The 27,398-nt window shown below is 48.7% G+C and overlaps 1 protein-coding gene across 2 annotated transcripts in view; it reads left to right on the forward strand.

The window, feature by feature from the left end:
* SF3B1 (splicing factor 3b subunit 1) overlaps positions 1-27,398 on the forward strand; it is a 213,056-nt gene that overhangs the window by 49,537 nt on the left and 136,121 nt on the right. For both annotated transcript variants that reach the window (XM_029606052.1, XM_029606053.1), the window contains 2 exons: positions 22,652-22,889; positions 23,555-23,767. In XM_029606052.1, the coding sequence (XP_029461912.1) occupies positions 22,652-22,889; positions 23,555-23,767 (451 nt within the window). The remainder of the gene's footprint in view (positions 1-22,651; positions 22,890-23,554; positions 23,768-27,398) is intronic.

The raw sequence follows: 27,398 nt of genomic DNA on the forward strand, positions 1-27,398 counted from the left end.
TTGCGAACCTTCTTCGTCTGGCGGTGGACTGTCCCATTCACTTGACCCATCTGTCAGGATTGTTGTGGCAGGAACCTGTATTTTCAGATCTGGAGGATCACTTCTGTCTAGCGGCTTGGCTTTTGAGAGGCAATGGTTCCGCTTGAAGGGCTATTCGGAGCCTATGATTGCAACTTTGCTTCGGGCAAGGGGGCCTTCCACGTCTTTGGCTTATGTCCGAGTGTGGAGAGAGTTCGAATTGTGGTGTTTGCATAACAAGGTACAACCTTTAAAGGTGACGTTCCGCAGATTCTAGCCTTTCTGCAAAGCGGCTTGGTAAGGGTTTGGCCTATAATTCCCTTTGGGTTCAGGTTGTGGTAGCCTTAGGGTCTTTTCGAGGTAGGATGCAGGGAAGACCGTTGGCGTTTTCATCCGGTTGTGGTCTCAAGTGGGCAAAACATCTGCATCCTCCAGTCAGGAAGATTTGTCCAGCATGGTTCTTCAGGTCCTGTGGTCCTCCCTTCGAACCGGTTAGGGGGACTTCTTTAAAGGATTTAAACCTGAAGGCTGTTTTCCTGGTGGCTATTTGTTCAGCTTGAAGGATATCTGGGTTGCAAGCACTGTTATGTAGGGGCCCTTTTCTGCGCTTTTTTGGAGGATGGGGTTTCTTTTCTTACGATTCCTTCCTTTTTGCCTAAGGTGGTTTCCTCTTTTCACCTTAATCAGGTGATCGAGCTACCAGCCTTTTTGAATTTGTCAGCAGATGCTCCTATGGTGAGGAGCTTCACTTACTGGATGTGCGTCAAATTCTTTTGCAATATCTTAAGGTGACCAATGCCTTTCAGAAATCTGATCATCTGTCCTGTTCAGTGGAGCAAAGAAGGGAAATAAGGCATCCAAGAACACTATTGCACAATGGCTAAAAGAAACAATAGCCTCGACTTACATCTGTATGGGCTGGTCAGTGCTGGAGGGGTTGAGGGCACATTCCACTAGGGTGCAGGCAAGCTCATGGGTGGAGTTTAAATTCTCTGCAGGAGATTTGTCGGGTGGCGACATGGTCTTCTCTTGACACTTTCACCAGATATTACCACTTGGATGTGCAGGCGCCGGAGGAGGTGTCTTTTGGAGAAAGTGTGTTGCTCGCGGGTCTTTCAAGTTCCCGCCTAGAATAAAGGGGCTTGGTTACATCTCGCTTGTCTGGACAGATCTAGGGTACGAACAGGAAAGGAAAATTGGTTCTTACCTACTAATTTTCATTCCTGAAGTACCACAGATCAGTCCAGACACCCGCCCCCATCTTTTGAAAGACTTTCTTGCTTCTGGATGTTTCTGAGCTGGTATGTGATATACTCAGATTAATGAGAAGTGTGTTAAGGGGGCCTAGTTTTCAGGGGGGGCTCCAATTTTGTGTCTGTACGCCCATGTTTTATTGATGTTTAAGGTAGACATCTTGGCTTGGGTACAGGTTAATACTGATGGACTGCAGGTGGCATTCTTGGTTATGTAGCAGTGCCTCAAAGATTTTTGTTTTCTGCCTCCATCTGCTGTAGGGATACATAAACCCACTTGTCTGGACTGATCTGTGGTACTTCAGGAATGAAAATTAGCAGGTAAGAACCAATTTTCCTTAAAAAAAAAAACCCCCAAACAAACAAAACCCAAAACCCCCCACATTTTCACTGTATAAGGAAGACCAAACCAAGATGGAAGATAATTGCATTACTAATATATAATATCTTATCTAAGAGAATTCTTTCCCCAATTTCAAATACCTCAACCCCAGAGAAAATAGACCCAAAATGCTAACTGAAATTGAGAGATGTGAATAAATAAAAAGAAATATGTAAATCAACACATTGACAAACTAACCTTTTGCATAAGTAAAAATGGAGCCTGCATAAAACTAAAAATATTTTCTCTTTCATATGCCAAGAAAGCTTCTCCGTATATAAAACTTTTTTTTCTTACAGGTGTGTTCCAACCTGATAGAGCAGTAATAAAAAGACAGTTGTACTTGGTTATTCCTTTAGTTAGGTTGTCTAATGGAGAGGAAACCTGCTTATGTACAGACTGGTTAGTTGTATTGCCCAAAACTCTTTATATTTTGTTCATGGTTGTAAGTTTAACTTTTTTTTTTTTTTTTTACATTTTTCATGTTTCAGTATATTTTTTAAATGACTGTAGTTCTGCATGCTGTGTGAAATGCATTGTTAGCATTTATAGATACTGTATTGCTAATGGACTACTACAAAAAGTGCAAACAAAGTTGCCAGAGCTGCTTACTGTGTGTGTCTTTCCTAGCAATTTGCCTGTTGCAGTTTTCACATCCTAAGATGGCCATTAAATTATGTTGTCAGTGCCTGTGAGTGTAAGAAGTTAATTCCCAGTGCAGGGGGCTGGCTTTGTGTATGTGTGTACAAGGCTGTGTACATCAAGTAGTGCTGTGGAAAGAATTAGTAGTTCCCTGTATGTACCCAGATCAGTCCAGACTCCTGGGTTTTGCCTCCCCACCAGCAGATGGAGACAGAGAAGCTCTGACTGACCCTGTCCTATACCCTGAGATGCCACCTACAGTCCGTCAGTATTTCTCTGTCTCCAGTAGATGGTGGAGGTGCTCAATCCTACAGTCTGTAGTTAGGAAAAAAAAAAGAATAGACAAAGTATTCAGATTAGCACAGGGATAGCCTAGTTAGGTTTTCCTTTGGTCTTAGTTCCTTTTTTTCTTTAAAAAAAAAAAAAGGGATTTTTTTTTATATCCAGTGAGAAGTTTTGTTTCAGCCTCCCAGGGGGTTGGCAGGTCCTGTGGGGGCCATCCCCCCCCTGGTATTAGAGGCGGTGGGTGCTAGGGGTTGAGGACCCCGTTGCCCTAATTGTCTCCAGCCTCGGGGGTGAAACTGGTGAGCCCGGGAGGATAGGACCTGAGCCTTCTGTGTCGGGTTTTGCAAAAAAAAAAAAAAATAGTAGCGGGGTTTGTCTGCCGGGCAGACTCTCTGCTCACTCCGACTTTTAATTGCTGTCTGTTTTTCCCCGCGTGCAGGTTTCCTGCTACGAGTTCCCTTTTTCTTTTCAGCTGACCGGAACCCTGGAGCTTGCTACTCATGCCGTGTGGAGTATCTCATGGGACGGGCTCTGCTTGGCCTGCCTCCCCGGGGAGAGGGCTCTTCGGGAGGCATCGGGGGCAGCTTTTCGAAGTCGTGCAAGGAGCCCAGGAGACTGCGACTCATTTCTCCAGATCCGTTCCCGCTGAGTGCGGGAGTGGATGCCATTTTGTCAGCATTTTGCGCGGCGGCACAAACCATGGAGGGTGAGAGGAATTCCCCTCCATTATCCCCACAAAAGACGGCCTCCGAGGGAAGTGGACCATTGGGGGGACTGCTGCTGCCGACAGGAGAGCCCTGAGGGGGCTTCAGACTCCTCTTCCTCTTTTTCATCTGACTTCATTATGCTGCTGCATAAGGCGTTTAAGGCTTGAAGGTCTGCAAAAAAAGCAAGCGGGGAATTCTGCTGCTCACCTTTTGGACAGATCAGGCGTCCAGGCCCCTAAGAGGTCAAAGTCTCTATAAAAAGAAGGGGGCCAGAAGACTAAGTGCCCCTTCAGACCGCTTCATCCCACCCGGTGGAGGACTCATCCTCTGAGGGCTCTGACCTGGAGGGGCAGAATGGTAGGAGTAAACCCCCTCTGGGGGTGGACCCTGATGGTGACCAGACCGCCTCTTCTGGTCGAGGACCACATGGGGCGGATGGGGATGACCCTAAGCTGGTCCGTTTCTTCAGGAGGGACAAGTTAGGTCCACTTATTCCCGCAGTCCTGTACGAGTTAGGCATTGACATCCCTCCAGAGGACTCACGGATGGGGTCCATCGATCTGGTCATGGTAGGTCTTCGAGGCCCTACCAAGTCCTTCCCTTTCATCTTTCTGTCACAGACTTATTTTGGGAGTGGGACATTCTGGATCTCGGTCTGAAGGTCAGTAAAGAGATAGATAAGCTGTACCCCCCTGCCTTAAGAAGCTTTGGGCCTCCTCTGTGCCCCTAAGGTGGACGCGGCAGTGTCAGCAGTTACTAAAAAGACCACAATTCTGGTAACGGCAGCGACAGCCCTCAAGGATCTGCAGGATCGTAAGCTCGAAGTTCGGCTCAAGAAGATTTTTGAGGTGTCCGCCCTGGGAGTTCAGGCAGCTATGGGCAGCAGCTTTTCCTTGTGGGCTGGTCTTCGCTGGGTACAGCAATTAGAGTAATGCGTCCCTGTCTGAGGAGGAAGCTGTTCAAGCTGGGTGGCTAGAAGCTGCGGTGGCTTACAGTGCAGTTGCCCTTTATGATCTCTTGCGAACCTCCACTCGATCTGTGTTTTCAGCTGTCTGCTCGCCGGCTACTCTGGTTGCGAAATTGGGTTCTCTGTTTAAGGGCAAGCTTCTTTTTGGGAAGGACTTAGAAGATATGATTCATTCCTTGGGGAAGAACAAGATCCATCACCTGCCGGAGGACAGGCCCAAGTCGAAAGGTTTCCCTTCTTCCTGGTCGCGTTTCAGGGGAAATCGGAGATTTGGGTCTTCCCGATTGTCTGGTTCCTTATCTAGACAGCACTCTGGCAGACAACAGCCTTGGTCCCAGTCCTTTTGAGGGCTTCGCTTCAGAGATCTGGGACCTCCCAAGTGGCAGGAGGAGTTAAGTCCTCCCAATGAGGCAAGGCCGGTCCATTCCTCTGTTCCGATTGTGGGAGGCAGACTGCCTCTGTTTTACGAGGAATGGACCAAGCTGACGTTAGACCAGTGAGTCCTCAGCGTGATACGGCATGGCTGTGCTTTAGATTTTGCTCGGCACCTTCCAGACCGTTATCTCGTTTCCCCGTGCTCTTACAAGGAGAAGCGTTGGGCGGTGCGGAACACCTTATAAGGTGTACTCTCTCGGAGCCATTGTACCAGTTCCTCCGGCAGAGCGGCGAAGGGGCCGCTATTCCATCTATTTTGTGGTGCCCAAGAAAGAAGGTACGTTCCGGCCCATTCTCGATTTAAAAAGGGTTAACAGGTGTCTTCGTATCCCCGCTTTCGCATGGAGACCCTGCGGTCGGTCATTGCTTCAGTACGCAAGGGGGAGTTTCTAGCGTCGCTGGATCTCACGGAGGCATATTTGCACTTCGGGATCCGGGCCGATCACCAGAAATTCCTCAGGTTCTCCATCCTGGGTCAACAATTTCAGTTCTGAGCTCTTCCTTTCAGGCTATCCACGGTGCCAAGGACCTTTACCAAAGTCATGGTGGTAGTAGCAGCAGAGCTTCGGAAGGAAGGTTTTCCTAGGGTGTAGCAGATTGACTCAGGACCAATGGGTATAGTGTACTCCTGCTAGCAGTTGGAGACGGATCAGATTTCAATCTGACATCAGCCCCTAGTACATATACCCCTGCAGGAAGTGCAGCTCTTCAGTATTTTCTGTCTCCATAGCAGTTAGGGACTATCTGCATGCTCTCACAGCGTTAGAACCAAATTCAAAGAAGAAAACCAAATTTTACAGGAGAAACCTACCTGAAGACGAGCCCCGCTCTCCTGCGGTGATACCCTCGTGTCCCTCCCCCAGTTGAGATTCCCGAGGTGATTTCCGTGATCCCTCTGAGGTAAGCCTCGGTCTGGCAGCCGAATCGCGGCAAGGACCTAGCCCCCGATCCTCAGGCGCGGCTGAGAGGCAGCGGGTGCACCCTTGAGCGTGGTGGTGAAGGTATTTGCTCTCTCCCCCTGCAGCCGGAGACCGCCCGGGATGAAACTGGGAAGTGCCGAAGACAAGGTAAGATAGAAATCTTCTGCTTTAATCTGGTCTCCGAGGATCGAGGAGAAGCAAGGGCCACCGGCCGGGACCAGTGCCACCAGGTTGATCCGCCCTAGCAGGGCCAGGCCCTGGTTATTTGCAAGGGTCTACCCACATGGAGACCCTCCGAAGGGATCACCATATTGCCTGCGTGCTCGCCGTTGCCACCTTGGCCCATTTCGCCACGCCGTTCGCCGTCCGACCCGAGCGCACAAAACAGAGGCGCACAGAACCCTTGGGCGCATAGACTTACACACGCTCAAAAACTTGTGCGCATAAGTTACACACACAGAGCTGCGCACACATCTACGGCTGGACGCACAGCTGCACGCACAACTTAGTTATGTGCCGAAAGCATGGCACCTCCAGAAACAGGGATAAAAGCTCAAGACCTCTGCCCAGCATGCCACATCAGAGCCGCACAAAGCGAGGAGGCCAATGCCCTGTGCACGCAGTGTGAGGAGGCCCTGGGAGATCCAGTTCAGGGCCAGTCCCACCCAGGGCCAAGTACTAGCTCCTCAGGGAGTACCCCGGACCTAGCAGAACCAGTGGGACCTCCCCACAGACGGGGACCCCCAGGGAACCAGCACCCCTCAGCTTGGATCCAGCGTCTATCTCATGGGTGGAGTTCTTCAAGGGGATTCACGCCTTTGTTCAAATGCAAACTGAACCTCTGGCTGGTCAGCCACATGCTCTGCCGGACGACCCTCAAGCCCCAGGCCCTTCAAGACCTAGGCACAGGCTTCCACTACCCAGAAGCCCCACCTATGGGGACACGGACATCTCTGAAGAGGAAGCCGAGCCCCTAGAAGAGGGGATCTCCCCTCGGGGACAGAGCCTCACCGAACCATGAGACGTTTTTTCCCAAAGGATGAGCTCCCGGACTTGGTCACCCAATGTCTGACGGAGCTCGCTATCCCGGGCCCAGGTACTTCGGGGGAACCTAAACCGAACCCCCTGCTGGAGGGTCTTCGTCAAACCTCTCACCATTTCCCTCTGTTACAAGCGGCACGACAGCTGATTGACCTGGAATGGAATATCCCGGAGTCCACATTCAAAGGGGGCCGAGCTTTGGCAGCCATGTACCCCCTGGACCCGGCGATCAAAGATCTTCTTGCATGCCCAAGGGTTGATGCCATGGTCTGCGCGGTCTCTAAGTGCACCACTATCCCAGTAGAGGGAGGAGCAGGGCTCAAAGATGTACATAACTGGAGTCTGGAATCCATCCTCAAACAGTCATTTGAAGTAGCCGCTATGTCTCTACAAATTGCGGCCTGCTGCACCGTGGTGACACATGTCTGCTTATCCCAAACCAGGAACAACACCCCGGGAGAAGACATGGAACCAGCAGTATCATTCCTTGCGGACGCTGCCTCCGACCTAGTGTGTACAGCGGCCAGAGGAGTGTCATCTGTGGTGGCGGCCAGAAGGCAACTCTGGCTCCGAAGCTGGTCGGTCGATCACATCTTCCAAAACGTGCCTCACAAGGATGCCCTTCAAAGGATCCCTCCTGTTTGGCAGCAAACTAGAGAAATTAGCCGACAAATGAGGCGAGTCCCCAGTGCCGCGCCTGCCGGAGGATAAGACGAAGAGAAGCCAGTGACCCTTTCCCAGGTCCTCCAGGGGCAGAAGTTCACAGTGCTTCAATCCTTTCAGGAGCAACTATTAAGTGCCCCGCCCTACGAGCAGGAACCAGTCCTTTCGGAACAAGCATAACAAGAGGGGTGCCAGCTTGGGTACAGGCCCCAGCCGCACCCCACAATGAGAATTCGGCCGACCCGTCTAAGGGAAGAAGCCATAGGGGGCAGACTAGCCCTATTCTACCGCAGATGGGTCGAGATAACTTCAGACAAGTGGGTCCTAGCCATCATTTGGGAAGGGTACTACCTGGCTTTCCTACGTACCCGTCTGGACAAGTTCGTGGAGTCCCCCTGCCACGACTTCTCCAAGAGGGCGGCAGTGGAAGCTACACTGTCCAGACTACTGGCCCTCAAGGCCATAACCCCAGTGCCTCCACAAGAAATAAATACTGGTCATTATTCCATCTATTTTATCATCCCCAAGAAAGAGGGAACATTCAGACCCATCCTGGACCTCAAGTCGGTCAACCGCCACCTGAGGATTCCCTGTTTCCGCATGGAAACCCTGTGATCCATAATAAGGGCGATACAACCGGGAGAGTTTCTCACATCCCTGGATCTTTCGGAGGCCTACCTACACATCCCAATTCATCAGGAACACCAGCGCTACTTACGCTTCAAAGTCCTGAACCATCACTACCAGTTCCGGGCACTACCTTTTGGGTTAGCCACAGCACCCCGGATGTTCACCAAAGTAATAGTAGTGGTGGTGGCAACACTGAGGAAGGAAGGAATCCTCGTCCACCCTTACCTAGACGATTGGCTGATCAGGGCAGTGTCACCGGAGGAAAGCCACCAAGCAACCAGCAGAGTCATAACTCTACTGGAGAGCCTAGGATGGGTGGTCAACACAAACAAGTTTCCTACAACCCTCACAGTCGCTGGAATACCTAGGAGTCCGATTCAACACCAAAGAAGACAAGGTCAGCCTGATCCCCACAAGGAGATTAAAACTGTGGAACCGGCTACATACCTTGCTGAACGATCCTCGTCCCACAGCCTGGGATTACCTGCAAGTCCTCGGGCTGATGGCATCCACCCTGGAAGTTGTGCCATGGGCGTGAGCCCACATGAGGCCCCTACAGCGCTCACTTCTATCACTGTGGAGCCCACAGTCCCAGAGCTACACTGTACGTCTATCTCTCCCGGGCAGAGTCCGGAACCAGCTACGGTGGTGGCTGCAGGCCAACTACATGAGCCGAGGATCAAGACTATCCTCTCCAACCTGGACCCTACTCACCACAGATGCCAGTCTGAGGATGGGGAGCACACTGCGAGGAGTTAACCGCCCAAGGGCAGTGGAACGCAGAAGAGGCGGGATGGAACATCAATCGCCTAGAAGCACGGGCAGTCAGACTAGCCTGTCTGCGGTTCGCTCACAGACTTCGAGACAAAGCGGTCAGAGTAATGTCAGACAATGCCACAACTATGGCCTACATCAACAGACGGGGGAACCAGAAGCCAACAAGTGTCCCTGGAAATAGACCCCCTGATGTCGTGGGCGGAAGCAAATCTCCAGGAGATCTCCGCCGTCCACATCGCCGGGAAAGACAACATCACGGCGGACTTCCTCAGCAGGGAAAGTCTAGACCCAGGAGAATGGAAGCTGTCGTCCGCAGCCTTCCAAATGATAGTGAATCGGTGGGGGACACCGGACATGAACTTTCTGGCAAACAGATCCAACGCCCAAGTGTCCAGATACTTCAGCCGCAGGCGGGAACCACAGTCCCAAGGGATCGATGCCCTGGTACAAACCTGGCCACCGGGGACCCTGCTATATGTCTTCCTGCCGTGGCCCCTATTGGGCGCAATCATTCACAAGATACAACTACACAGAGGGCTAGTTCTTCTGGTGGCTCCAGATTGGTCAAGAAGACCCTGGTACACAGACATGAGAAGACTGCTGGCAGGGAACCCCCTACCCCTGACTCCACACAGGGACCTACTACAACAAGGTCCGATCCTCCACGAGGACCCAACTCAATTCTCTCTTACGGTCTGGCCATTGAGAGGGCCCGCCTGAGAGAGCAGATACTCGGGGGCTGTAATAGACATCCTCTTCCGAGCACGCAAGTTCTCCACATCGTTAACGTACATAAGGATTTGGAGAGTATTTTGAAGCCTGGTGCGAAGAACACAACATCAAGCCACGCTCATTTAAAGTGCCCGTGATCCTGGAATTCTTACAGAACGGACTACAGAAGAGACTGTCCCTCAACTCAATCAAGGTACAGGTGGCCGCATTGTCATGCTACGGCTCCAAGAGCGAGGGCGACAGCATAGCCTCTCACCCGGACGTATCACGCTTCCTAAGAGGAGTCAAACACATTCGTCCACCACTAAAGTGGCTGGTACCTCTGTGGAATCTCAATCTCGTTTTGGATTTCCTAGCGGGAACCGCCTTCAGACTCCTCCGAGGACTGTCGCTCCACCTATTAACCATAAAGACAGTGTTCTTGCTGGCAGTTTGTTCAGCCCGCTGCATCTCGGAACTACAAGCACTGTCCTGCCGGGAGCCATCCAACTACGCACGGTTCCCTCCTTCCTCCTCAAAGTGGTCTCACACTTCCACCTTAACCAGACCATCTTGCTACCAACGACGGATGGCTGGAAGAATTTGGAAGAAGCCCGTAGTCTACGCCACCTCAACATCGGCAGACTCCTATCCAGATACCTGGAAATGTCGGAACCTGTACGAAAAACGGACCATCTTTTCGTCCTGCACAGCGGGAAGAGACAAGGGGAAGCAGCCTCGCGGGCAACCATCGCCCGCTGGATCAAAGAAGTCATCAAGGCGGCCTACGTAGAAGCTGGCAAGCCACCACCTCTACAGGTCAAGGCCCATTCTATCAGAGCCCAGGGCAGTATCTTGGGCAGAAACTAGAATGTCGTCGCTTGCCGAGATCTGCAGGGCGGCGACATGGTCCTCCATACATACCTTCTTCAGATTCTATCGTCTGGATGTGCAGGCCCGGGAGGACACGGCATTTGCAAGGACAATTCTAAGTGGGTCACGGGCAGCCTCCCACTCAGTTCGGGAGTAGCTTTTATACATCCTATTGGTCCTGAGTCCATCTGCTACACGCTAGGAAATGGAGAAATTACTTACCTGATAATTTTGTTTTCCTTAGTCAATCAACCAGTTCAAGTTAATCAAGTTAATCAAGTTTAACGTTTAACCAAGTTATGAAGTTACTCAAATGATTAAGTTAATCAATCAGTCAGTCATACATATATCCACAATGCTTTTCGAGGAGAATACTGAAGAGCTGCACTTCCTGCAGGGGTATATATATTAGGGGCTGACGTCAGATTGAAATCTGATCCGTCTCCAACTGCCAGCAGGAGTACACTATACCCATTAGTCCTGAGTCCATCTGTCTACACTAAGGTAAACGAAATTATCAGGTAAGTAATTTCTCCATTGTTGGTCCATCCCTATCTGGACGATTGGCTCATTCGAGCAAAGTCGGAGTCTCTTTGTCGCTTGACAGTGGACCGGATTCTTTAGCTGCAGAAGTCACTGGGTTGGATGGTCAATTTGCCAAAGAGCCAATTGATTCCCTCCCAGTCCTTGGAGTTCCTAGGAACCCAGTTCAACACGTGTCTAGGCAGGGTTTTCCTCACTGAGGAGCGCATTGTCAAGCTGCAAGGACAGGTTTGGGATTTGTTAGCTCAGGGTCTCCCCAGAGTTTTCCACTACTTACGGGTCCTGGGCTCAATGACCTCTACCTTGGAGCTGGTTCCCTGGGCCTTTGCTCATATGAGACCTCTTCAGTCAGCATTGCTTTCTCTTTGGAGCCTGGTGTCTGAGCAATATCATCTTCTCCTACCTCCTTACAGACTGCACGTTCCAGTCTCGATTGGTGGCTCCTTTCAGACAATTTATGCTGGGAGTCAGCTTGGAAGTTCCTGCCTGGACGGTGGTCACCACAGATGCCAGTCTCTCTGGCTGGGGTGCGGTGTGCCAGTGGAAGTCTGTGCAGGGCCAATGGTTGATCAATCGCCTGGAGACCAGGGCAATGTGGTTAGCACCACAAGCCTTTCTCCCGCTTCTGCAGGGGAAGCCCAGAGTTCTATCTGACAGTGCGACAGCTGTGGCCTATATCAATCGCCAAGGGGGAACCAAGAGTTGGCTGGTGGCGATTCGAGGCCCAACAGTTAAGCTGGGCGGAGCAGCATCTAGCCAGCATCGCAGCCTCTCACATCGCAGGAGTGGACAATGTCCAAGCAGATTTTCTCAGTCGTCGTCATCTCAATCCCAGGGAGTGGGAACTCTCCGAGGAAGCATTCCATCTCATTTGCAACAAGTGGTCCAGACCGAGTCTCTATTTGATGGCGACCTTCTGGAATGCCAAGGCCCCTCGTTTCTTCAGCTGTCGCCGGGAGCCAATGGCAGAAGGGGTGGATGCTTTGGTTCTCGCTTGGCCAAAGCACGCCCTTCTCTGTGTTTCCGCCATGGCCTCTCTTCGGCAGAGTTCTGAAGCACATCGAAGCTCACCCATCCGAAGTGATCCTGGTAGATCCAGAATGGCCGAGGCGTCCATGGTTTGCAGATCTTGTAAACCTGTCGGTGGAATGGCCCCTGATGTTTCGGAATCTTCTCCATCGGGTTCCGTTTGGAAGAGGTGGATTACTTTTGTCTCATGGCATGGCTTTTGAGAGGCAAAGACTAAAGAGCAAGGATTATTAGGGCATGGTTGTCACTACTCTTTTGTGTTCCAGGAAGACCTCCATTTCTTTAGCCTATGTCAGAGTGTGGCGAGTCTTTGCATCTTGGTGTGTAGACCACAAGGTGGATCCTACTCGGGCTCTGGTGTCCGATTTATATTATCTTTCCTACAGGCTGGCTTGGTTAAAGGTCTGTCATGTAGTTCTTTGCGGGTTCAGGTAGTGGCCCTTGGTTGTTTCTGTGGTAAAATACGAGGTGTTACTAGCTGTGCATCCGGATGTGACGCAGTTTCTCAGAGGGGCAAAACACCTCTGTCCGCCAAATAAAAATCTGTGTCTTTCTTGGAGTTTAAATTTGGTTCTCCAAGCTCTATGCGCGGCACCTTTTGAACCTTTAAAACGAGCGACACTAAAGGACCGTACCTTAAAGGTGGTTTCTCTCGTGGCTATTTCCTCCGCTCGCCGAGTGTCTGAGCTTCAGGCCTTATCCTGCAGGGAACCCTTCCTCAGAATTACGGATACAGGGGTCTCTTTGTGGACGGTTCCTTCCTTTCTTCCAAAGGTGGTATCGGCCTTTCACTGGAATCAGTTGATTAAAACTCCCGTCCGTTTCCAGACCATTCTGATCCCCAAGCTAGGGATCTGAGGAAACTAGATGTGCGACATTTTCTGCTACGATATTTGGAGGTTACCAATGGTTTCCGTATGTCAGATCACCTTTTTGTACTCTGGAGTTGTCCCAAAAGAGGTTGCAAGGTGTCTAAGTCTACGATCGCCCGCTGGTTGAAGGAGGCTATTAGTTCAGCCTACTTGCTTCTTAGTTTACCGCTTCTGGTCAGCCTTAAAGTTCATTCTACGCGTTCGCAGGCAGCCTCGTGGGCAGAGTGTTGTCAAATTTTGCCGCAGGAGATTTGTAGGTCGGCTACTTGGAAGTCTTTACACACTTTTGCTAGGCATTACCGATTGGATGTTCAGACTCCAGGGTCTGGAGGGTTTGGTGAAGGTGTGTTCCCTGTACGTACCAGGATCAGTCCAGACTGTGTGTTAAGCCCCCGTTCCAGCAGGTAGAGACAGACCAGAGTTCTGAGGCTTGCCCATATAAGGACAGAACCCACCCAGGAACCCTCAGTATTTGTCTGTCTCCAGCAGGTGGAACAGCTCACCCTTTGGTTCCCTGTTTAGCTTGCCCTCTGTAGTCTTTCTTCTTTCTCTGGGGCAAGCTCACGCAAGTACATTTTTAGTTTACTTCTTAATTTTTTTTCTTTTTATTATAATTTCTTTTTGTCAGTTTTCTCTGACTGTGTCAGGGCAGACAGTTCTGTCTCCTTTGCTCTTGGGGTTCCTAGGGGGGCTTTGCCCCTTGATATTTATCAGCCTAGGTTCCCTTCCCGGTGACCTAGTGTGGGTGATACTGGTGGTGCCAGTCCCTCTCCCCATGTTTACTGCTGCCATGCCCTGAGATGCACGTGCCTCGGTTGAGCCTTCAGGGATGACTTTCATGCCCCTGCTTCTGTGAATTATTTATTTACAAAAAAAAAAAAAGAGAACTCACTTTCACAGAATATATATTTTATATACTTTAATCAAATAAATAAAAGGCAGCAGTTTATTTTGTGAGGGAGTGGGGTTCAGTCTCCCGCCCAGCTCCTCAGGGGCTCCCTGCTCAGCTGTTTTTAATTACTTTAGCGGCTGCTTCCCTGCTCTATGCTGCGGCCATCTTGCTGTTTAGCCTGTGGAGAGTCGGCCTCCCGACTCTACCGCGAAGGGGTATGTTCAAGGTGCATTTCAGGGGGTGAGGGCTCCTCTATTGAACCGCCACCTTTTAGACCTCGGGGAAGGGCTCCCCGACCAATTTCAAAGCCGTTCCCGTCAGCGGCGGCCATTTTGGGTGTTTCAGATGGAACACTTCCTGCTTCTCCGGGGGCTGGGGATCCGATTTTTTTTTTCCCCCTCGATTTGAGCCCGGTTCGCTCTCGGGGGGGGGGGGGTGGCTCGGACCCCCCCTCACCTCTTCCGCCCCCTCCCCCCCTTCCACAAAAAAAAAAAAATCAGCACGGACCCGGTTTTCATCAGATTTTGTGCTTTTATTACATGTCTTATTTAGCAAGTTTACAAAGGGAGGTAGACCCACCTCAGTGGTTTCCCTCCCCCCTGTGCGGTCTTCTGATATGGTTCTGGACCCACAGGGTCCGGTTAGGGTTTGGGTGGTTCCGGGTGTTCCCCCTCCCGCCTCCCTCTGACCCGCTTGATTTAGGGGATATTGATACTACGACCCAAGCCCCCCCCCCCCCCCGCTGAAGGGCGACGACCCTCGTGTCCTGCGCTTATTTCAGCGGGAAGAATTGGAGCCCCTTTTTCCCTTCGTTCTCCAAGAGTTGGGAATTGATGCCCCACCAGATGACTGTGTGGCAGCTGCAATGACACCAAATGCGGACCCGGTCCTGGCGGGACTCAGGGCGTTACCTCGTACTTTTCCATTTCACCCTATGCACCACCTGCTTCTCCTCAGGGAATGGGAGTCCCCAGAGGCAGGCCTCCGAGTTGGTAGGGCTATGGATAAGCTATACCCGCTCCCTGAGGACTGCCTGGACATGTTAAAAATCCCTAAAGTAGATTCTTCTGTCACTGCTGTTACAAAACGTACTACCATTCCCGTGGTGGACACTACTGCATTGCGAGATGTGCAAGACCGTAAGCTTGAATTTTATTTGAAACGCATTTTTGAGGTCTTAGCGCTCTGAGTCCAGGCGACTATTTGCAGCAATCTCATGCAGCGGGCAAGCCTTAGGTGGATGCAATAGTTACTCAGCACCCAGGACCTCCCGTCTCGGAGGCTGAGCGTTTAGAGGGTGCTATAGCCTGTGGTGCCGATGCCCTTTATGACTTGCTTCGGGTCCAAGCTAAGGCTATGGTTTCTGCGTTTTCGGCCAGGCGTCTTCTCTGGTTACGCAATTGGTCCGCTGATGCTTCTTCCAAGGCTCAGTTGGGCACGCTTCCTTTTAAGGGCAAGTTGCTTTTTGGTGAGGACCTGGAACAGCTTATTAAGTCCTTGGGTGAAAACAAAGTCCATAAGCTGCCAGAGGACTGTCCCAAACAGTCGAAGTCTTTTTTTTTTTTTTTTTTTTTTACCCGACTCGCTCTCGCTTCAGGGGGAACCACCATTAAGCTAGCAGAGCCCGCGGCTCCTTTCCCAGGGGAGGCGTGTCCAGGTCCCAGTCTTGGTCCCATTCCTTTCGTGGCCGTCGGGGTTTCTGAGATGGCCATCAGCAACTCACTACCACCAAATCAGCTCCCTGGTGAAATTCAGCCGGTCCATTCCTCTGCATGAAACTTAGGTGGGCGTCTTTCTCTGTTTCTCGAGGAGTGGGCCAAAATCACTTCCGATCTCTGGGTCCTCGATGTGATAGAACATGGCTACGTATTAGTTTGCCAGGGACCTGCCGGATCTATATATTGTGTCCCCTTACGGCCTTTCCAAACGGACTGTGGTCTGTCACACTCTTTTGAGACTTCAGGATTTGGGAGCGATCCTTCCGGTTCCGGTGCAAGAACAAGGCGCCAGCCAGTATTCAATTTACTTCATTGTTCCCAAAAAGGACAATTCCTTTCACCCCATTCTGGATCTCAAAAGGGTCAATCAGGCCCTCAAGGTTCCCAGTTTCAAGATGGAAATTCTACGGGCAGTAATTGCGGTGGTCCGTCCCGGCGAGTTCCTCGCTTCCCTAGATCTCATGGAGGCTTATTTTCACATTCCCATTTGTCAGGTACATCAAAAGTTTCTTCATTTTTAGATCCTAGGCCAGCACTTCCAGTTTCGGGCTCTCCCATTCGGTCTTGCCACCGCCCCCCGCACTTTCACCAAGACCATGGTAGTCGTTGCGGCAGCTCTCCGTCGGGGAGGGATCTTAGTCCATCCTTACCTGGACAATTGGTTGATAAGGGCCAAGTCCGCCGCTCTCTGCACGCTCGCGGTAGACAGAGTTTTAGCCCTTCTCACATCTCTCGGTTGGATAGTCAACTACTCCAAAAGCACTCTTCGGCTCTCACAAGAGTTAGAATTCCTGGGCGCTCTTTTCAACACTCGGGTCGGGAAAGTGTTTTTCTTTCGGACTCGCGAACACTCAACTTGATCGATCAGTTGAACACTTTCGTCACTCTTCCGCTTCCTACGGCGTGGGATTACCTGCAGGTTCTAGGGACCATGGCTTTCACGATCGATCTCGTCCCCTGGGCGTTTGCTCATATGCGTCCCTTACAGAGAGCATTGTTGTCCCGTTGGAAGCTGAAGTCGGAACAGTATCAGGAGATTCTCCCTCTCTCCGACTCTTCCATCGCCAGTATACAATGGTGGTTCTCCCTGGCTCACCTTCTCAAGGGGATGCCTCTCTTGACTCCCTCCTGGGTCATAGTAACGATGGATGCCAGCCTCTCCGGATGGGGGGCTGTCTGCCAATCCCATGTGAATCAAGGTTTCTGGTCCCTGTCCCAGTCTCGGTGGCACATCAATTGTCTAGAAGCCCGAGCGGTTCGCGTGGCCCTCAAGTTTTTTCTTCCTCTGATTCGCCACAAAACAGTCCAAGTGCTATCAGACAATTCTACCACGGTGGCTTACATAAATCAACAAGGGGGGACTCTTAAGTCGTCTAATGGCGCTAGAGGCCAGCAAACTTTTTCTCTGGGCAGAGAGGCACTTGGATCGCCTGGCAGCTTCCCACATAGCAGGCAATGAGAATGTCCAAGCCGACTTCCTCAGTCGACAACATCTCAATCCCGGCGAGTGGGTGTTGTCAGACGTAGCGATGGTTAAGAACATAAGAAAATACCATACTGGGTCAGACCAAGGGTCCATCAAGCCCAGCATCCTGTTTCCAACAGTGGCCAATCCAGGCCATAAGAACCTGGCAAGTACCGAAAAACTAAGTCTATTCCATGTAACTATTGCTAATGGCAGTGGCTATTCTCTAAGTGAACTTAATAGCAGGTAATGGACTTCTCCTCCAAGAACTTATCCAATCCTTTTTTAAACACAGCTATACTAACTGCACTAACCACATTCTCTGGCAACAAATTCCAGAGTTTAATTGTGCGTTGAGTAAAAAAGAACTTTCTCCGATTAGTTTTAAATGTGCCCCATGCTAACTTCATGGAGTGCCCCCTAGTCTTTCTACTATCCGAAAGAGTAAATAACCGATTCACATCTACCCGTTCTAGACCTCTCATGATTTTAAACACCTCTATCATATCCCTCCTCAGTCGTCTCTTCTCCAAGCTGAAAAGTCCTAACCTCTTTAGTCTTTCCTCATAGGGGAGCTGTTCCATTCCCCTTACCATTTTGGTAGCCCTTCTCTGTACCTTCTCCATCGCAATTATATCTTTTTTGAGATGCGGCGACCAGAATTGTACAAAGTATTCAAGGTGTGGTCTCACCATGGAGCGATACAGAGGCATTATGACATTTTCCGTTTTATTCACCATTCCCTTTCTAATAATTCCCAACATTCTGTTTGCTTTTTTTTTTTTTTTAATTCTTTATTTTCCAATTTTGAAAATTTTACCAAGAACATTACATTCTTATACAGAAAATTCAATGTCACAACCAATATCCTTTAATTCAGGTATATAAATCATATATCTTATTATAAGACATCTAAATTATAAGCAATTAGGGGCAGATCTGAGCAAACAAATTAAGTAAACTACAATCACAAAAATATAGATAAACTCACTGAGTATAGCATCTATTACATTTGTTCACACCTAAACTGTGGGAGCTATAATAGGGGTCCGAGCAGCTAGAAATGATCTCAATTGTATAGGATCTAAAAAAACATAATTTTCATTTAAGTATCTGATGCAGGCCTTGCATGGGTATTTCAGAACAAAACGTGCTCCCAACTTTAATGCTTCAGGACGAAGCCTAAGAAATTATTTTCTTCGCAACTGAGTGGATTTAACCACATCAGGGTAAATCCAAATAGGGTTTCCATAAAAATTTACTTGTCGGTTCCTAAAAAACAAGCGAAGCACATGATTCCTTTCAGAGAGGAAAGCAAAAGAGACTAACATTGATCTCCGTACATTTATCTGAGCATCTGAAGACATTTCTAACAAGTTAGTTACATCCAGGGATTGTTCTTGTTCTGGTATTTGTGTTCTCTGTTGTAAATAATATGCTTTTACCAGCACTGGCAAGGCATTCTCTGGTATCTTAAGAATCTGAATCATATAATTTTTAAACAACTCTATTGGGGAAATTAATCTAATTAAAGGAAAATTCAATATTCTAAGATTGTGTGCCCGTAAAGCATTTTCAACTGACTCTAACCTATTTGCTGTATTAGTTTCAGATATAATCAATTTTGTTTGCTTGTTCTCAATTTGAACAAGTCTTTTTTCCACATCGTCAGTCTTTTTTGTATATGTTGTCATCAAAATGTTGTTTGCAGTCGCTTGTTTTTGTATCTCCACAGTTGTTGCTGAGAGTATTTTTATAGAGCTCTCTATAGAGCTAAGCATTGTCCAAATACCCTCAAGAGTCACTACGTCAGGTTTAGCTGTTAAGGGGGAAAGAGAGAGTAATCTCAAGCGTTCCATCCCCACTTCTTCCACAGTTCCCAAACTCACCCTTGTACCTGGTATCGTTGAAAGGAGGTTAATCTCTGAGGCCAGCGGAGAAGAAGCCATTGCAGGGCTCCCCATTTCACCTCCCTCACCTGGAGACGCCTCCGTCAGCTGTTGTTGTGCGCTGGTACACAAGGCTCCTAATCGCTGACCGCCAGGGTTTTCCTCCGAGGGCATAATCATGTCCACTCCGGCTTCTAGCGAAGCAGGGCCAGGTAACTCGCTGTCTCCAGGGTGAGCGGGCTTTCTCGGTGATCCGGGGCTCAGAGTAGTCTCAAAGGTCAAGGGGGAGGGCTCATGCTCCGAAGCGACTCCTCCAGCGACCGAGCCACCCGGAATAGTAGATGCTGCACCTGCGAAAAAACCAGAGATTTGTGGCTGTCGGGGGTCTTCTGCAGGCGAGATAGTACTCTCACCCCTCAGTCGGCCTTTTCTTTTCGTATGCGGCATTTCTTGAAAGCGTAAGTAAGTTTACAAAGGAAAATGCCGACAGCTTCCCTCTCCGGCGTTTCTCGCAGGAACTACTCAGCGGCCATCTTGCCCCCTCTGTTTGCTTTTTTGACTGCTGCAGCACATTGCACCGACGATTTCAGTGTGTTATCCACTATGACACCTAGATCTCTTTCTTGGGTTGTAGCACCTAATATGGAACCCAACATTGTGTAATTATAGCATGGGTTATTTTTCCCTATATGCATCACCTTGCACTTATCCACATTAAATTTCATCTGCCATTTGGATGCCCAATTTTCCAGTCTCACAAGGTCTTCCTGCAATTTATCACAATCTGCTTGTGATTTAACTACTCTGAACAATTTTGTGTCATCTGCAAATTTGATTATCTCACTCGTCGTATTTCTTTCCAGATCATTTATAAATATATTGAACAGTAAGGGTCCCAATACAGATCCCTGAGGCACTCCACTGTCCACTCCCTTCCACTGAGAAAATTGCCCATTTAATCCTACTCTCTGTTTCCTGTCTTTTAGCCAGTTCTAATCGTGCGCAGGTGGGGTCCCCCTCACCTAGACCTCATGGCGACGCTAGCCAACGCCAAGGCTCCCCAGTTCTTCAGCCAGTGGAGGGAGCATTGCTCAGAGGGAGTGGATGCGCTGATTTTTCCCTGGCCCTCCGATGTTCTTTTTACGTGTTCCCACCGTGGCCGTTAGTGGGGAATGTTCTTCGGAGAATAGAGCTCCATCGCGGACCAGTCATTCCCATGGCCCCGACGGCCGTGGTTCGCGGACCTAGTGAATCTCACTGCGGACGGCCCTCTTCATCTGTCATCTGCCCCATCTCCTGCGTCAGTGTCCCGTATTTTTCATCCAGGTGGATCGCTTTTGTCTAGCGGCATGGCTTTTGAACGGAGACGTTTGAGACGCAGAGGATATAAGGAAGAGGTCATTGCTACCCTCCTTGGGGCTCGTAAGCAGTCAACTTCGCTTACCTATGTCCTGGTCTGGAAGGTTTTTGAAAACATCTGCGAGGATTTGGGCTTTTCCGCTCGTTCCCCTTCTGTTGCATTGATGCTCTCTTTCCTTCAGCGAGGTTTCTCCAAGGGTCTTTCGGTCAGCTCCTTGCGTGTTCAGGTCTCAGCGCTTGGTTCCCTCCTGGGTTCCATTGAAGGTCGGCCGGTAGCCTCTCATCTGGATGTTGTTCGTTTTCTCAGAGGCGCTAAGCATCTAAAGCCGCCTATCCGGTCTATTTGTCCTTCGTGGAGTTTAAATTTGGTTCTTCGAGCTCTTTGTACGGTTCCGTTCGAATCTTTGTCGTGCCACTCTCGAAGATTTGACTCTCAAGACTGTTTTCGTGGTTGCCATCTGTTCAGCCAGGAGAGTGTCCGAACTTCAAGCTTTATCTTGTAGAGACCTTTTCTTGCGTTTTTCGGACTCGGGCGTCTCTCTCAAGACCGTACCTTCTTTCTTACCTAAGGTTGTTTCGTCTTTTCATATTAACCAGTCCATTGAACTTCCCGCTTTTTCTCCAGAGGATATCGCAGCCTCTGGTGGTGGTGATCTTCGTCATCTAGACCTTAAGCGAGTCTTATTGCGTTATCTTGAGGTCACCAATGATTTTCGTGTCTCTGATCATCTTTTTGTCCTGTGGAGTGGACCCAACAGGGGGAAGCAAGCTTCTAAAGCTACGATCGCTCGCTGGTTGAAGGGTGCGATTTCCTCTGCTTACATTTACAAAGACCGAGCGTTCTCAAGCAACCTCTTGGGCGGAGTCTCAATCTGTGTCACCGCAGGAAATTTGTAGGGCGGCTAAATGGAAATCCCTTCATACTTTTTCTCGTCACAACCGCCTCGATGTTCAGGCTCCAGTCTTTGGTTCTTTTGGTCGGCAGGTTCTTCGAGCGGGACTATCTGGGTCCCACCCTTTGTAGGGAAGCTTTGGGACATCCCACGATCTGGATTGATCTGGTACATACAGGGAAAGGAAAATTAGTTCTTACCTGATAATTTTCGTTCCTGTAGTACCAAGGATCAGTCCAGATACCCGCCCATTCTTTTCTGTCCGCTCAAATCTTTTTCCAGGTATTTTTTGTCTTTCCTTCTTATAGGATTTTTTTGATTCCTGCATAGTCTTCCTGGATTTTGCTTATAGGCACCGGAAGCATCGTTACGATGATCAGGGGTAGTTATACAAGAGCGTTTAGTTTACACAGTTCATTCAATTGTACTGTTGTTTGTTGGTTTAAATTACATTCCCTGTACGTACCAGGATCAGTCCAGGACACCTGGGTTGTGACTCCGCACCAGTAGATGGAGACGGAGCAAGACTTGTCGGACTCAGCCATATATGACCATGTGCCAGTCACAGCCCCTCAGTCTTACTCTGTCTCCAGTAGATGGTGCAGGTGCAGTCACATGATCTTATACCTTTCTGCTTTGACAATGGTTATACTGAGGGTTCCTGGGTTGGTTCTGTCTTTATATGGGCAAGCCTCAGAACTCTGGTCTGTTTCCACCTGCTGGAACTGGGGCTTAACCCACGGTCTGGACTGATCCTTGGTACTACAGGAATGAAAATTATCAGGTAAGAACTAATTTTCCTATCTGAGTGGGACTCTCAGGGTCCCACCCCATTAGTGGAGCTCTGGTACATCCCAGGAGTCTGAACTGATCCAGGTATGTACAGGGAAAGGAAAATTGGTTCTTAACTGCTAATTTTCATTCCTGTAGTACCACTGATCAGTCCAGAGTCCCGCCCTTTTCAGCGTAGTGCCAACGGAGAATCCGCTCGTTCAATACTTCTTTATATTTCTGCAGACAAGTTATCTAAAGTTTTTTTTTTGAAGTTTTGAGGGTCCTGCTCCTACTTGGGGTTAGTGATCTAGTTTTTATCACCGGTCATAGCCTGTATGCAGTTCACAATGTTGTGGTTAGTTGGTTTAATTGGGTTAAAATCTGCTTTGATACAACGTAATACTGACAGATTGTAGGTGGCACCTCAGGGTATAGGACAGGGTCAGTCAGAACTTCTCTGTCTCCATCTGCTGGTGGGGAGGCAAAACCCAGGAGTCTGGACTTATCCGTGGTACTACAGGAATGAAAATTAGCAGGTAAGAACCAGTTTTTCTTAGTAAGTCATCACAACTAATATTCTAAAAAAAAAAAAAAAAAAAAAAAAAAAAAGCAAATGGTTGGAAGAATGGCCCCTGCTTGAAAACTTCTGAAATTGGCCCTTTGAAGGTATAATGAACTCGTACATAGAAAATTGTAATATTCTTTGGGGGAGGGTACACCATTTATTTATTTTATAGGAACTTTGCGTATAGTGATTTATGCCAACATGACCGTGTTACATATGTGCTTACCAGGTGGACTGCTTAGGTTCTTACTCAGCATTATGCAGAAGGCTGTTGAGGACATCCCATTAGAGTCCTGTACTTCTCAAGAATAAAGGTTAATGTTAGTTTTTTCCTTCTGGCTTCTTTAGACTCCTGGACATACACCTTCTCTCAGGTGGGATGAAACTCCTGGCCGTGCAAAAGGGAGTGAAACTCCAGGAGCAACACCAGGCTCGAAAATTTGGGATCCAACCCCTAGTCATACCCCAGCAGGAGCTGCTACTCCTGGGCGTGGTGATACCCCTGGTCACGCAACACCAGGGCACGGAGGTGCAACCTCCAGTGCTCGTAAAAATAGATGGGATGAAACCCCCAAGACAGAAAGAGGTATGCTTAACTGTTTGAATTGGATATCATGCTTGCTCTTCTGCTGATTCATTCTTCAAAGCTTGTGTTATGGGTTTAAAAGTCAAAATTTTAAATAGCTTAATACACTTCTATTTATGCCATGTAAATAGAAGATAGTCACTAGGTAGTTAAGCAGTTATTTATGTGCATAATATAGACATGTAGAGGCCTATATTCAGCATTTTTGTCCAGCTAAGCTCAGATTTAGCTGGATAAATGTCAGCATTTGAAAATCCTGCTGCGCAGTTAGCTCGGTGTGAATAGAAGTATTCCAGGGTGGATATGATTATGCAGTTGCTGAATAGTCCTAAAATTAGCTGGACAAACATATCCAGCTAACTTTAAGATAGCCAGGTGCACCAAGGAATATAAGCTTATCCAGCTAACTTCACTGGCTGGACAGCAGCTGACAATGGACTCCATAATGAACATTATACATTCAGTCCACTGTTAAGATCCTAGAAAAGTGCAAAAGACCTTTTAAACATAAAATGTACCTTGCCTTTTATTGGAAAGAGAACTTTTACATAAATATGTTTTTGGTTAGGTATGTTAGAATAGTTATTGGACGTTTGCAGTACTGAAAGCTCCAGTTTCTTTTGGGATTTTGTCTTTCTTGCTTTGATCATTTGTTCTGGTTTTAGATACTCCGGGACATGGCAGTGGATGGGCTGAGACTCCTCGCACAGATAGAGGTGTGGATTCTATTGGTGAAACACCGACTCCTGGAGCAAGTAAACGCAAATCACGTTGGGATGAAACACCAGCTAGTCAGATGGGAGGCAGCACTCCAGTTTTGACACCTGGCAAAACTCCAATTGGTACACCAGCCATGAACATGGCAACCCCTACTCCAGGTAAATATTCTATGTTTCTGCCCTGATGAAAGTAGATTTGGGTCCCCTGTTTTGATAAATATTTGAATGATATTTAAAATACTTTATTGGCTCTTAGTCTTATTTTTTTTTTTTTCAAATTGTAAATTTTATTGCAAAAGTAACAAGCAGCCGGTAATTAATGAGAACAAAAATAACATAAGGTACACTAATGCAATGCCAGTTTATATATAATCACAAATAAATTGGAATAATACACCTACATGAATCATACCTAACTCCAAAACGCAATAAATCATTCCCCAACCCTCACCTCACCCCAAGTCCATACAAAGAAATGCAAAAAAACCCCAAATAGCAAGAAATAAAAAGAGGAGAAATAAGAGAAAAATACAAAGAAAAAGAACAAGAAAAAGTCAATAAGAACCTAGGGGATCTTCGGATGAATCAACTCAGAAAAGAGGTGCAAGCACACAAGACTCGAGAGCAGGAACCTCAAAACCAATTATAGATTCTAAGGTTATAAATAAAGCTCTAGCAGGAGAAAGGTTCACTACCCACCCCCAAAAGAAGGCCACTATTGCAGGGATTGCTATTGTAATAACAGGTCCCAAAAATTGTAGAACTAGATAAGATATGATTTTTAAGTGCCGTCAACTTATGCAACACACAAGTCTTCTCCAGCCTCTGTGTTACATGAACCATCGATGGAAGGGCAGCCACCTCTCATCTGGCAGCTAATATAATCTGATGAGTCCATAATCACATATGTCTGAAGGTCCAATGGTAAATTCAATCTCACTTTCAGGAGTGAGATAGACAGAAGTTCTGATTACCACCTGAATAAGGGGAGAGACACATCTCCAGAACTATACAATCTTTGGGCATTCCTACCGCATATGAAAGAGGGTACCTCTCCCTCCACATCCTTTCCAACATAATTCATCCTTATTGGGGTAAGCTTTACGTAAACATAGAAGTATAAGGTGCCACCTCAATAAAACTTTATAGCTATCTTCCTAGCGTGTAGCCAGATGGACTCAGGACCAATGGGTAATGTGCTCCCCTGCTAGCAGATGAAGACTGAGTCAGGTTTCAAAGCTGATGTCACCCTAGATATGCTCCTGTGGTGACTTCAGCCATTCAATATCTGTGTCTCCAGCAGATGTGGACACTATCCCCACACCAGCAGCTGTGTTTAGTGGGATTACAGCACTAGTTCGAAGCAGAAATTTACCTTTTAAATTGAGAGGAAAATTGAGCCCTGCTCTCCTGTGGTGATACCTAAGGGTCCCTCCCACAGTTGAGAATTCCTGAGGCAATTTCTGAGATCTCTCAGAGGTATGCCTTGGGCTGGTAGCCAGTTCCCGGCATGGACTTTGCTGCTGAAGCAGCTGAAAGGCAGTGGGTGCAGGAAGCAGAGTGCAACAGTGATGGCTAAAGCCCTCTCCCCCCGCAACTGGAGACTCTCTGTACTCAGCCAGTAAGCGCTGAGCCCAGGTAAGTAGAGAAGAACTCCTTCGATTCAGAGATGTGGAAGAGCTTTGGTAAATCTTTCCTCTGGTCTCCTTGCTCAGCGTGCCGTACCGATTATGTTCCCAATCTCGTAAGGGCAAGGGAAGGGGGTTTCAGAGTGCTTCACACTTGGTGGGCACTCCACGTGGCGGCGCCATCTTGTGTGTGGTTTGGTGCGGCGCCATTTTCCCCCATTGACTGTATGCGCCGGCCCTTTATGCATCTAACGCTTGCATATGTGCACGCATACCTGGGATCACACCAGTGCACGTACCAGAATGCATAACTGCACACATACTAGTGCGCATAAGTACGTGCCTACGCTCACGCACAACCGGCTTAAGAGCGCTTATGTGTACGCTCATTGGGGTTGGATCTGTGCACGCTCGAATCAAGCGCTATCCGGCTGAACGCACAAGACAACTATGGCTCCAGCAGCAAAGAAGCAGAAGCGACAGTCTTTGTGCTGCCTGTCATAATAGGGCTGCACAGTCTGACCTAAAATCCTTCGTGTCAGCACTGTGAGGAAGCCCAGGGAGGGCTAGACCCTCAGAACATCACCAGGCCCGGCCCCTCCCAGTCAGAGGATGAGTCAGCAACACCTTCTCCGTACTGGTGTTGCTCCCGCGAAGGGCAAGGAGAATTGGGCCTCCGAGCGGGTTGAGCAGCCCTCGGGGGGGCTAGGTCCCACATTAGGAACGCCGTGTGGTCAGTCTCATCGGTGCTATCTTGTGCGCATTTCTGTATGTCATTTGACCCCACGTAGAATACTGATACGCACAATACGTTGGCTGTGCGCGTAACAGTGCGTACTTGCGCACAAATGACAGTGCTTGCATTGTGCGCGTGACGTCAGCACGTTCTTATGCGCACAACAAACGCATACAGGAAAAGTGGAGTACACGCCTTGCTGCGCCTTATCTAGGTGCTCTAAATTTGTGCGCAGATAACTTTTTAAGTGCGAATCGATCGGAATGCACAACTACCACCACCAATGGTGCTGGCAACCAAGAACCCTAAGCACCTTGCTGCTTGCTGTATTAAGGCTTCTCAGCCTGACCTAAATTTCAACCTGTGGCAGCATTATGAGGAAGTCCAAGGAGAGTGAACTTCCTCAGTCTTTCATAAGCCCGGCTCCTCCCATTTAGATGAGAGGATAGCCAAAGCCTTAGTTGGAAGCATCCACGACTGAGCCATCCATGGGAGAGGGAAATTCAGCTGCACCTATTCCAGTACTCCTGGGCTAGGCAGGGGCCCTGTCTCCTCTAGGATGGAATAATCAATTCAAGACCATGAAAACCATCGTACAAGCGCAACCTGCTACCTTACCTGGCCCCTGCCCAGATGGAACTTCAACCAGTTTAAAAAAAAAAAAAATTCCCTTTCTCACCGCTTTGGACAGATCTCGAGTCGTGCCTCGCCTCACCAAGGATATCTCTGGCAGGGACCCGGATGACATGGAGGAGGTGCCAGATTTCTTGGTCCAGTCTGATCTCCCTCTCCCTCTTCTATCAGTGGTGGGTCGAGGGCATGTTGGACAAATGGATACTGGAAATAATACGAGAAGGATGCCCTCTGGAATTTCGCAGCATCCCTCAGGACATGTTCATGATGTCGCCCTTATACTCCCAGCACAAGAAACTGGCAGTAGAACCTACGTTGATAAGGCTCCTCAGTCTAAGGGCGGTACTTACTTGCCCAGGAAAATACGAAGCGTTATTCCATCTATTTCATTGTACTCAAGGAGGGTTTGTTTGGGCCCTATCCTGGACCTCGAGTGTCAGTCGACATCTGTGGATATTCTACTGCCACATGGAAACTCTCCACTCCCTCATAATGACCATACAACCAGAAGAGTTCTTTACCTCCCTGGACCTCTGAGGCCTACCTCCATACTACTGGCAACCTCCCCAGAACATTCTCAAGTTATGGTGGTCATGGCGGTGGCACTAAGGAAAGAAGGGATCCTGGTGCACCCTTACTTAGACGTCTGGTTGATTCGGGCGAAGTCATTGGAAGAGAGCCTCCAGGTGACCAGCAGGGTCACGTCCCTGCTTCAGGAACTCTGTTAGGTCGTGAACACGGACAAGAGCAGTCTGGGAGTCCGGTTTGACACCAAGCAGAACAAAGTCCTCTT

Source organism: Rhinatrema bivittatum, chromosome 6, assembly GCF_901001135.1.
Source record: "Rhinatrema bivittatum chromosome 6, aRhiBiv1.1, whole genome shotgun sequence".
Lineage (NCBI taxonomy): Eukaryota > Metazoa > Chordata > Amphibia > Gymnophiona > Rhinatrematidae > Rhinatrema > Rhinatrema bivittatum.